Below are 12,726 nucleotides of genomic sequence, written 5' to 3'. Positions count from 1 at the left end.
AGCACCCTCAGGATGAAACCAAGGGCAGGTAATGCTTGTCATGACATTTGGTTTTCTTAAAACTGAATCCAGAAGGATGGTGTGATGTGTAAGTGTCCTTCTAAAGTGCACAGTGGAGGTGGAGCCTCTTCTTCCTTCCTCGGCATTTCTTACATGTCCTTTTGCAAATGTCTGTGTTCTGCTTTTCTGTCTCTTCTGTTCACCCACCCTGTGCATTGCTTTAGGGGAAGGTGCTATCAACTTGGCCTTAGCCCAGAGCAGGAGCCAGGATGTGCGGATCAACGGGCCCCTGGGAGCGAGCAGCGCCATGCGCATGGACACGGGGTTCCCCATGCAGGGGGGGCAAGGTAAATCCCCTCAGCTGCCTTTGTGCAGCTTCAGACACTCAGAAATCTGCTGCTGGACTAATGAAACTGCTGCTTACAGCAGCTATTGTTTGCAGAATTGTAATGGCCATTTAAATTAATGTCTGTTCTTGTTCTGTGCTGTCAAACCATGTTTGGTGTTATGTAAATAAATTGTTGGCTGCATTGTGTCCCACAAGCATTGGAGTGATTTTGGTGGGGCCAGTTTGTTTGTTTTCAGGTATTTTGAGGGTGTGGTGGTTTGGGGTTTTGTTGGTTAGTTGGTTGGTTCGGGGTTTTTTCACATAAAGCCTTTTAAAGCACATGAGTTGAGTATAGTGAATTCACTTTGAAATATGCACAAATTTTCACAGTGTTCTGTTTGGTTCCCTTTATGGAAATGTGCATAAGTCTCTATTCAGTGTACAATAAACTGACTTAGATTAAATCCGTTAGAATTATGGGAAGTACAGGACTGTCATTGTTACTCTCTCATTTTATTTTCTGATAAACTTCTGAGGTCTGATCATAAAGAAGGAATTTTTGTGGAGAGGTGTAGTTGATTAAACTGTATTTTAGAGCTTTGTATATGCATAAGGAATTTTCAGCTACAAAATTCAGATTTTACAAAGACTTTTTACAAAGAAAGCTACTATGTAATTTATTAAAATAGCTGACTCATAAGGCAAAATAACTAATATTTTAGTAAATAGGATTTAAAGCAATTAAAGCAGGAGCATTTTTGGTCAGTTTATCTAAGATGCATTTGTGGCTGTTGAGAAGGAATGGAAAGAACATTTCGCCTTTGTAAAAACCTAATTACACAGTAGTGAAATCTTTGTCCTTTAAAACATTTAAAGAAGGGCTCTGCTCTCCACTGTGCTGATCAGTGCCTTTATTTCCTCTCTGCAGGTCAACAACATAACAGCAGTATAACCAACAGGGCAACAATAGCAATCATTTTAGAAAATAGCAGCCTGTGGAAGTAAAACATTGAATTTTTTTCTCTCTTGCAACACCTCAGTTACTTTCTAGTTTCAGATCTTGCAAAAGCCTGAGTTCCATGTGCAGCTTTGATACAATCTTGTCACTTGGTGCTTTCAGTGGCACGTCAGGCTCACATTAATTCATGAGTCAGTAGTGTTTCCTTTTATACTCTTAAAAATTTAGTGTTAAAGAAAGAGCTACAGCATGACCTGAACTTGTTTGATACCAGGGAATCTGAGCTTTCAGACAGAGAGGTGTGTCCTCAGGTTATTTTGGACAAACAATTCTTGAAGTCTAAAGAAATGTTTTACTGACAAATATAATTTTTTCTTTTTAAGGGAAAAAATTCTGAAATTCTTCTCTATGTAACTGCAAGACTTGATAATTTCTATTTTTATTTTTTAAGGTTTAATAAGAATGAGCAATGCTGCAGCTGTCATGATGTCCCAGGGTGGAAATGTGCCCTCCTCTATGGTGGCAAGTGGTGCTAGTGCTGAGCTGCAGCCACGAACACCTCGGCCTTCCTCACAGCCAGGTGGTAAAATTTAGTCATAGTACTGATCTGAAAATGTTCTTAAATGTTGATTCTTCAGCACACAGGCTTGAGTGTGTATTCCTGAGAGTACTCCAGAATTGTTCTGGAACATTTTCCCTGCCTTTCTGGGAGCTACTCTTCCTGTGAAAACTTGCCTTCCCCCTTAATCTGTTAAATTTTTTCAAATAATTTGGGTGCTTAATAAATCACCAGCTTACTTGGTATTTTGTTCAAATGTGTTGAGCAATGGCAGTGGTATTTTTGCAGTTGAACTGTTGTGACTGAGCTTTATGTTTAGCCAGAGGTAAGAGAAGGATTAGTTCAACGAGGCAGGAATATTTCTGGTGCTCTTTTTTCCCCTCTTTTCAGGAAGGGTGGATAGACTGGTAGTTTAAGGGTCAGGGGTCTGGTAGGTGTGAATGTTTAGGGTTTATTCTTCACAGTCTCCCCAGGGAAGTGGTCATGGCACCAAGCCTGACAGAGTTCAGGGAGTGTCTGGATGATGCTCTTAGTCCTGTGGTTTAGTTTTAGATGGTCCTGCCAGGAGCAGGGATTTGGGCTCAACGGTCGTTCCAGCTGAGATACTGTGTGATTCTGCAGTTCTAAGTGTGTAGAGGGCTCACATCAGTCTGTAGCATTGTGGGGCTGTTGTGCTTTATTTTAGAGGATATAAATTGATAAGACCTGGCTTCTCTGGAACATGAAATTTTATGCAGAATAAGGAAATGCAAGCAAGCAATTTAGCCTTTCTTGTTTTGTGATGGGTTTTGTCTACAGTAGGTTATTTTTTTTTATTGTTTTTCTTTGCTATTTTAATAGATGCAATGGACCCACTCTTATCTGGGCTAAATATACAGCAGCAAAATCATCCATCTGGATCTTTAGCTCCCCAGCTCCATTCAATGCAGTCAGTTCCTGTAAACAGGCAGATGAACTCAGCCAACTTTCAGCAGCTACAGCAGCAGCAGTTGCAGAGTCGGCCTCCCCAGCCACATCAGCAGCCACAGCAGGGTATTCGACCTTCATTCACTTCACCAGCACAGGTTCCAGTTCCCCCTGGCTGGAACCACCTTCCTTCTGGAGCACTTCAGCCTCCTCCAACCCAGGGAGCGCTGGGTACACTGACAGTAAACCAGGGTTGGAAAAAGGCCCCGTTGCCTGGACAAATGCAGCAGCAGCTTCAAGCAAGACCATCTCTAGCTACAGTACAAACTCCTACTCATCCTCCACCTCCATATCCTTTTGGAAGCCAGCAAGCTTCCCAGGCTCACTCAAACTTTCCCCAGATGAGCAATCCTGGCCAGTTTACTGCTCCTCAAATGAAAAGCCTTCAGGGAGGGCCCTCACGGGTTCCTACACCACTACAACAACCCCACCTGACCAACAAGTCTCCTGCTTCCTCTCCCTCCTCCTTCCAGCAGGGCTCTCCTGCCTCATCTCCAACTGTTAACCAGACACAGCAGCAGCTGGGACCAAGGCCTCCCCAGAGTAGCACACTTCCCCAGGGATTCCAGCAGCCTGTCAGTTCTCCTAGTCGTAATCCTATGGTGCAACAGGGGAATGTACCCCCCAACTTCATGGTGATGCAGCAGCAAAACCAAGGTCCACAAGGTTTACACCCTGGTTTAGGAGGTAAGAAGTACTGAGATCTTCTTTTATTTAAAAAAACCCCAAACATAAAGTGGCAAGAACTAATGTTGCCGTTAGTTCTGAAAAGATCCTTTATGAGACAGAATCAACAAATAGATGGAGTATGAGGTGGGTATTGGTGAATGAGCATCAGCATCCCTTGGTTTCTATTCTCTCTGTCCTGCAGTGTCACAGAGATGCCTGAAGGGTCAGGGAGGAGTTGCTGTGTGCATTACTGTTATTACTGCCAGTTGTCCTGTTGACAGCTCTTCTGTTGCCTTTAGGCAAGCTTAGGATGTTCAGAGATGGTGTGGGGATTTTTTTTAGGTTGGGAGTTGTTCTTTTTGGGGGGGAAAGGGAGGATTTTTTTGCAAGAGAGTGTCATGAAAACAAACAAATTTTCTTTCTCTCTTCAGCTTCCTCTGTCACCATTTACATTTTCCAAAGAACCGAGGCATTGTTTTGCATCTTCCTTTCTAAGCTGTGGATATTTCTTCTTCACCCTGTCTTTGTCACCAATTTCTTCCCATATAAAGAGGAAAGAGCTATTGTTGCCATGCTGTTGTACTCCCTACCCTAAAATTAAGAGGTTAAGGGATGTTTTAGTTTCTCATTTGGCTGTGTTGTCTTTAGTTTCCTCTTTGGACCAATGCATTCACTTCTTTTCCTTACTACTCCTAGAGTTCTTCTCTAACAATGAAGGAATTTCTTTTGTCAGTCCCAGGATCTCTTCTGTGTCCTTGGTGGTTTTTTTTTCCCCTTGAGCCCTTTGTATTTCCATGCAGATTTGTCGTGCTTCTCTTTGCTCACTCATTTGTTCATCTTCCTCTTGGATGGCTGTTTTCAGGTCCCATACACCAGTTCTTGTTTAAGCCTTTGAAATAATTCCTTTATGTACTTATAAAATATGGGCCATATTCTTTGTCTACCTACACACACATAAATACATTCTAGTTTCTTGCATTCTCATGTTGTACATCCAGAATCTGTCAAAACACTGTAAGGAATTCCTGTTTCTTGGTCTGCTGATGTGGACAAGCTTCTTGTTTTCACTGTTTGTACCATGGGTCTCGTTTGAATTCAGATGAATTTTCTCTGTTTCAATGTTCTCCTCTTGGGATCTGCCAGTGCCTTACACTTAGTGTATCTTGTTTTGTCTCCCTCTGGAAGCAGTTATTCATTATTCATTATAGTCACATTTCCCTACAGTTTTGCCTCACCAGCCATATGTCTCCATCAGAAATCTTAGCCATGACCTTTAGCCAGAACAATCCCCATGTTCTGCTTCCTGAGTAAACCCACTACAAAGAAACCTCAATTTTTTTGAGTTAAATGTGACACCACAATAAACCATCAAAATATGTTACTTGGTCTTATTGTAGACCTTATTGCTAAAATCAACAATCCTGCTGTGAGCTGTATCCTCAGCTGATTTTAAAAGACAGGATTCCTTGGTTTCAGCAAAGCTGTGTTGCTTCCACTGCTGAGATTTTTGCCTGACTTCTGTGCATGCTCATTCTTTGCTGCAGTTTATATGTTAATTTTTCATGATAGATCTTTCCATTTTTAAGCCACCTTGCATTTAAAGGTTTGGTGTAAATGAATGCATTCAAACACTTTGCATTTCACACAGTCAATTTAGCAAATCAGAATTTATATCAGATTTGGAAGAGACCAAGCTAACACTTTCTTTTTTTCTCAGTTGAAGCATTCCTATGTGCAAAACTTCCCTGAAAGTTTTGCAGAACTAAAACTGAAGTGATGTGGTGTTTCAAGAAGTCTGTTTCTGTATTTGTAGATATATTTGGTGTTTGACCTATAGACCTGATTACCTTGAAATATTAATTACAACCTAGGACCAGATAATTAGCACAAGTAGTACAATTAGGTGTGCAAGAAAGCCGTAACTGCAGAAGGAACTGAAGTCACATTCTGGCACTGGGTCAGGAAAATAAAGGGGGCGGTGGGCAGGGTTGCCTCAAAGTCTGAGGCATTGTGTGGACAGTGAGTTAAAAAGAACTGAGTTCTCTAAAATCCATCTGCGCTGCTGCTCATGTTGGCAGGTAGAGGGGAGGTTTTTCTCTCTGTCCCAGGGCATCAGTGATGTTTGGATGTGCCAAAGTTTGGGTGTTGTGCCACATAAGGGCCTGACAGAATTCCTTGCTCTTGCAGCAGGGATAGCAGAGTTACTTGAAGGAGCAGCAGGTCTGGATGTACTGAACCATGGGGTTCCTCAGCCCACTCTGGGATGAAAAGACCCTTCGGGTTTGTGTGCACACAGCAGCACTGATAAGGAGTGTGTGCCTGGTGTGTCAGAGTTGGTGAGAGGAGCACATCACTAGCAAAAATACCAGTTATTTGTGTTTGTGTACGTGAAATAAGTTAAGGGCATGCTAAGAGATGCGGGAGAGCAGAAAGCAACAAACCACGTTACTTAAAGTTCTAGTTTCTGAAAGGTCAGACATGGACTTTTCACCTTCTCTGGGCAGTAAGTTTTGTACTGAAATTATAGTTTGAAATTAGTCATAGTAATTTGTTAGACAGAATTATTGCACAGGTAAGAACTATGAATGTCTTCAGTGGATTTTGTATATTGGCAAAAAACAATTGCTGCCTAAACGTGTCACATGATGGCACAGACTCAAAGGTATTCTCCAATTACAGATTTTGTCTATTTTTTCCTTCCCCTTTTCCATACTAACTAATCAGAAAATTCTCATGTTCAGGAATGCCCAAGCGGCTCCCCCCGGGGTTCCCTGCAGGCCAGGCTAACCAGAACTTCCTGCAAGGTCAGGTGCCTTCCACAGCTCCAGGAACACCAGGGAACAGCGGAGCACCGCAGCTGCCAACCAGCCAGAACGTGCAGCACACAGGTCTGACTGCACTGGGGCCTTCCTCAGCCTTTTCCATTTTCCATTTGTAGCACATGGTGCCTTTTCCTGTGTCACACGGGTCCCAAGCCATTCAACTCCTGCCATTAACAGGGAGCTGCTGGCTGGGACTGCAGCAGTGCTCTGGGTGTAGTGCTGGATAAGGAAAAGAAAAGCATAAGGCTGCTCATGTTTCTCAAAACCCAACTATTACTGATGAGGACTGTGGGTCTGGGCTTCAGAAGTAGCTGTTCAGAAATTGAATGGAAGGTAACACTGAAACTTGGAGGCAAGGGGTAATAAAGATACAACACAAAAGGAACTTCTTGTCCAGAAAAAAAAAAAAAGTGTAATTATCCTAGAAGCAGAGTAGCAAAATATCTTGTTCTCCTTTGAAAAGATTATTTGTTACTTCCTTCAAAAATTTTGAAAGTCTGCTTAAAGTGTGAAAATGAAATCTTTAATTCACAAATGTCTCAATTTAACAATTCAATTATTAGTCCTTTGGCTGGATTATGGATACCCTGATGATGTCATTTCATCAGTACTCTGTGTGCATTTATTCTTTAACCCATTATAAAGTAACCTCAGGGTTTGAAGCTCATTTTGGTTAGGAATTACTCTGCTGAGTTAGGTGACATTATGGAAGGTTTTCAAACCTAGGTGCAGATAACAACTGAAATTAAGTTTCTGTTCTGTCTTCTGCAGAGGGATACAGGGGAAATACCAGCCCAAGTGTTTATTTTGAGGTGTATGATGTTCTGTTTTGACAACTAACACGTGTCTGTAGCATCAAACTCTGCATCCCAGGACTGCAAATATATGAGATACACCAGTTTATTGGAAAAGGGACTTTTGGAGTACTCAACAGTTAAAGGTGTAAAAACTCTTACACCAATCCAGTTAGTGTCTTACTGGTATTTTCTTTTTATTTTCTTAAGGTGGCCAAGGATCTGGACCTCCTCAAACTCAGATGCAAGCAGCACATGGCCCAGCAAATATGATGCAGACCAATCTAATGGGACTTCATGGAAATATGAACACCCAGCAGGCTGGTGCTAGTGGGGTACCACAGGTTAACATGGGCAACATGCAGGGACAGCCTCAGCAAGGACCACAGTCCCAGCTTATGGGGATGCATCAGCAAATCGTGTCCTCTCAAGGACAGATGGTGAACATTCAGGCTCAGGGATCGCTGAACCCTCAAAACCAGATGATACTTTCTCGAACTCAGCTCATGCCACAAGGCCAAATGATGGTGACACCTCAAAACCAAAATCTTGGTCCCTCTCCCCAAAGGATGACCCCACCCAAACAGATGATTCCCCAGCAGGGACAGCAGATGATGTCCACACACAATCAGATGATGGGACCTCAGGGCCAGGTCTTGCTACAGCAAAACTCAATGATGGAACAGATGATGACCACTCAGATGCAAGGAAATAAACAGCCTTTTAATACCCAAAACCAGTCCAATGTTATGACGGGGCCAGCTCAACTGATGAGAGGACCAACCCCAAACATGCAAGGAAACATGGTGCAGTTCACTGGGCAGATGATGGCACAGCAAGGCCCCGTGAATGGGAATCCTTCTCAGGTGATGGGAATTCAAGGGCAAGTTTTAAGACCCACTGGACCTGGTCCTCACATCTCTCAGCAACTTGGGGATACTGCTACCACAGCAAACAACGATGGGAACTTGACACAGATGTTACCTGAGGTTCCTGTGCAGCAGCCAAACATGGTGCCTTCTCATATGCAAGGAATGCAAGGAAACAACAATGCTTCAGGGAGTCATTTCTCTGGCCATGGGCTGCCTTTCAGTACGGGGTTTAGTGGAACTCCCAATGGGAATCAGGTTTCCTGTGGGCAGAATCCTGTGTTTCCTGTCAATAAAGATGTGACGCTCACAAGTCCACTCTTGGTTAACCTTCTCCAGAGCGATATCTCAGCAGGGCACTTTGGTGTGAACAACAAACAGAATAACCAGAATGCCAGCAAGCCAAAGAAGAAGAAGCCTCCAAGGAAGAAGAAAAATAATCAACAGCTAGAACAAACAACGTAGGTTTAATATTACCGTGTTTTTTATAAGGGGCATGAAGAAACTCCACAGGCACCTTGTCAATATTTTATCAGCAAGTAATGGGTGAGAAAGGACCTGTATTTAATTCATGTTGTAGCAGTTTCTCTCAAGAGTCTGTCATTGGAATGTTGTTCAAGATTAAAAATAACATGCAAATATCCAAACTCAGTTATAAACCAAATTTTACCAGCACTGTTCCTTACCTTTACTGGGTGAAGGAAGTTTAGCACGCAGCCCCTGGTGCCACAGCACTTGGAAGAGGAGGCTGCCTTTTTTAAGCAGCCTGACAGCCACAATCAAAGGGTGGGAAGTATGTTCAGAAGAACTAGAAGCCTCTATATAACATGTGCAGGACAGATTTTGGGGGCTTGTTTCCTGAATTATGTGCATATTCTGACACATTTCTGCCTGGAATTGAGCTGGACTTCTCTCTTAGTTGAGGCTACAGCTAGAATTTAGAGGGAGGAATCTGGTACTTTCTGGGTATGAGATTAACAAATCCAAGCAATGTTGGTCTTCCTGGCCTAGCAGAGATTAGGAAGGGAAAAAACCCCCACAGCTCTTGAGAGGGAGGAGGCCAATGGAAAAGATTGAAAGATACTCAATGAGTGTGCCTTTTTAGTGAAAAGACAAGATTGCAGAATCTCTTCTTCCTTCTTTGGCCAGCATGTTCTTTCTTGGCCAGCTGTCCTGTAACCATTTGCCATTGACAGCCCACTGTCACCCAGCACAGCGTGGTAGCTGCTGCTGCTGTGCTTTTATTCAGCTCAAATGGTAGATTTGAGAAGGCAGATATGCTTTATCTAATTATCCTGATGCTGTAGATGAGCACATGGGGCATTAACAGAAATCCACCTGATGGTACTTTGGGAGATTGTTTTCAATCAAGAAAAAATGGGGGAAATGAAAAAACTTTGCACAGAAAATTATAACACAGAAATATCCAAATATCAAAATTAAATTCTTTAAACCAAACAAAAAGGTGGCAATAGCACATTAAGCTCCTGGTGTGGCTCTGGTTCCACCAGTCTGGCCCCTTTGAATAATCATTATGTCCTTAACCTGAAGTTTATGCTGCCTTTCCTAGGGACACATGTTCAGTTCAGTGCAAAGAGAAGATGGCATCAAGTACTAAGCAACTGTTCAATATTTCAATTTTCCCTTGGTTATTCAATGTGTAGCCCCAGCCTGCATTTTCTGCACAGTGTCAAGATTCCTTCGTGAAGGTGGAATTAATAATTTCATGGACCTTTTAATTGTGGACTGAAAAACTCACATCATCTATAGCAAGTGATCTTTTGTGACAATCATTAATTGGCTTAACTAGTACAAAAATAAAATGCAGAAATGCTGTAAGGTAAAGCAAAGCATGCTAATTTAGTAGGTCTTGGAGAAAAGCTTTTCAAGCCTCTCCTGTATCGTTGTATACAGTCATGGTATGGCTTGTCAGGTCCTCACTGCTGCTGTGTGATCTCAGATTACAGCTGGAGGAGGACCCAGTCTGTGGCCAGATGTGGAAACCTGGGTAAAGTAACTTGGCCAGAACCAAGTGTGTGGCCAGTCTGCAGCTTTGGGGTGACTTAGAAACCTAACACAGACACCAGCTCCTCCAGTGCAAATAGATTCCAATAAAACAATGATAACCACTGCTGTAGCAAGTGCCTTGCTGTGGAAGTGACAGAGGATTCAGAGGGAGCAGCTGAGTTGGTACCACCTTCTGAAAAAAAAAATCCACTAATCATTAAAGAAAACTCTTAGGATTTTGTTTTCATTGGTCTTACTGATGAGCACTCGGCCTCAGTGTGGCCTGGGAATATCAATAAATGGGTCTATAAAGCTCTTCCTCTGAGCTTGCAAAGCCTCACAAGACTATTTGCTTATTAAAAAGTTTTCACAGTAGAAGAAGTCTCAATTACAGCTTTTCTAATGAGCTCTGACAGCTCAATTCCAGCTCCTAAATAAGGCTTTGAATCAGATTTCGGTGTAATTAACAAGGGAACCAGAATGTTGTTCTGATATGGATGAACATTTTGGTTCTACACGGACTATATCAATACTTGACCCTTGCAGAAGCACTAAGAAGAGAGCTGTTCTTACAAAAGTTCCTGAGTATTCTCCAGCAAAAAGAGGGAGAGTGCAGTGCAAGCTGCTGTAACACCTTCCTGCCTCCCTCACTCTCAGCTTCCCTCACATCGTTGGGCAAGCTCAGCATTTTCCTGCCTTGGAACTGGCAGGAATTAAATCCGATTTGGATCACTTTCTCTTGCATCAGAAGCAAATATGATGCTTTTCATCTCAGCTTCCTCTCTGTCATTCTTCCTCAGAAATGTTAGAATTCAGAGCAGCAAGCCTTGTGTGGAAATGCAGCTAATTTGATAAAGACACTAAAAAGAAATAATTTCTGAGAAATAATAACAGTAACAAAAGTACAATTAGTAATATGGATTGCAGACTGAGTCGTGTTGGAATGTAAATAGGCTAAGTGAGCTATTGAAAGAGTTTATTCAGCTGAGTCTAAAATAATTTCAAGGGTTTGCTTAATTGAGCAACTTTGCATTGGAATGAAACCCAGGTCATTTTGGTTGTTTAAAAGCATTTGCATCTGTATGCTGAACCTGAAGACTGTGGGTAATGGGATGTAAACTGAGGAGCAGGATGCTAGCTGGAATGGGATTGTGGATAAAACAGGTTGGTTAATTCTATTAAATCCATGCACAAACAAGCAGTTGTTTAATATTCCCCTGTGCACAGACTATGAACACCCTGTGCACTGGTAGAACAGAAATAATCCACTGTGGAAGGTCATTCCCAGTGCTGCCATTCAGGTTTGCAGTGCCCAGTGCAGGTGGTGGCAGCACTGCAGGACAAAGAGGCTTTTCCCAGACAGACTCGGAGGGTTTCACTGCAGGTCGGGGGGTGCCCGTCCCCTGGCAGAGCTGGGAAATGCCCTCACCCAGCAGCAGGGGAGGAGCCTCTGTTCCACCAGAGCTGCTGCTCCTGGGCCAGGCTGGCTCTGCCACACCTGGCATTTTAGGTTTGCTCTCCTGATGGCACAGCTGCCACCTTCTTTGGTTTGGTTGGTTTGGGTTTTCCTGGAGTTCTCTCTCTGCTCTGATGAGAGATTTGTATCTGAAGGTTGTACTTCAGAGCGCAGCTGGTGGAGCAGAGGTCCTGCTCATGACAATCCAGACTGTACCTGGGGTGCAGTTACTTTTATATATTTTTTTACCTCTAGAGCAATAGAAAAGAAGAATAAACATGGAATATTTTGTCCCTCACACAAACATCTTGTTATTCATATTCTGGGTTTTTTTCACCAGTGGTGGTTGCTAAACATGCCCAGTGAATTTCAGCTGCGTTTGAGATTCAGTTGATGTTTAAATTTCCCAGCAGTGATGGAAGCAGCCTTTCCTGCCATAGCTGCTCTTCACTGGCAAACCAAGTTCGGTTCTGTTCTGCCAGATTTGCACAGACCAGTCTGGCAGGAGATGTTTGCTGAGGATCCACTGTGCACCAGGTTTGTTCTCTGCGTTAAACCTGTCTGTGCAGTGATGCTGTGTATCAGCTTTGAGCTGAACTTTAACTGTAGCATTTTTAATCTCCCACCATTTTAAATAAATAGCAAATTGACACATCTGAGATTACATTCACAATTTTAGGCATTCTTTCAGTTCGCATGGCTGGCACCTGCACAAAAGGCTGCAGCTCCTCTGGGTGATTTTGCTGCCAGAATTTTTGTTCATTTGTGACTGTTAATATAATGCTCTGGGGCATATCTCTGCATTTTGCCAGTTTTCATCAAATTCATTGGTGGAGGCATGTAAGCCTACCCCACCTGCATCACAAAAATTGGTGGTGTGCTGGGTTAGACACAGCATTGCACTCCAGGTGCTTTCCTTGGCAGTACTTGCCCTCAGCAGCAGTGGCTGGAAGTTTTGTGTTTGCCCTATTTTCACCTTTCTTCTCTCTTGGTGTATGTTCTCCCCCATTTTGACCCACAAAAATTCAGGGATTTCCAGTCACATGCTGCTTTTTGAACATTGATTAGGTAGCATTAGGACAGGCCAGGGTGTCTCCATGGGTGTCTACAGCTTTTGGTCAACTGTACAGATGCCAGAAACTTATTCTCAAGTAAATTGAAAGAGGACAGATCTCCCCACCTTTATGTATTTCAAATTCTTATTTTGCTGAAAATGTTACTTTTGTCCATGGCATTTCTGCATGATTCTGCCTCTTTTTGTTGGCAGTGTACTTTTTTTGATGTCTTTAATTTTAGCT

General features: G+C 42.7%; 1 protein-coding gene across 1 annotated transcript in view; it reads left to right on the top strand.

The window, feature by feature from the left end:
- The window catches only part of NCOA6 (nuclear receptor coactivator 6), a 44,183-nt gene that overhangs the window by 15,939 nt on the left and 15,518 nt on the right, over nt 1-12,726 (top strand). The window contains exons 6-10 of the mRNA XM_039563769.1: nt 225-347; nt 1,738-1,866; nt 2,686-3,498; nt 6,222-6,368; nt 7,307-8,426. Of these exons, the coding sequence (XP_039419703.1) occupies nt 225-347; nt 1,738-1,866; nt 2,686-3,498; nt 6,222-6,368; nt 7,307-8,426 (2,332 nt within the window). The remainder of the gene's footprint in view (nt 1-224; nt 348-1,737; nt 1,867-2,685; nt 3,499-6,221; nt 6,369-7,306; nt 8,427-12,726) is intronic.

Source organism: Corvus cornix, chromosome 20, assembly GCF_000738735.6.
Source record: "Corvus cornix cornix isolate S_Up_H32 chromosome 20, ASM73873v5, whole genome shotgun sequence".
Taxonomy (NCBI): Eukaryota; Metazoa; Chordata; class Aves; order Passeriformes; family Corvidae; genus Corvus; species Corvus cornix.
The sequence above is the reverse complement of the archived record's forward strand: the minus strand, read 5'-3'. Positions and strand labels throughout refer to the sequence as shown.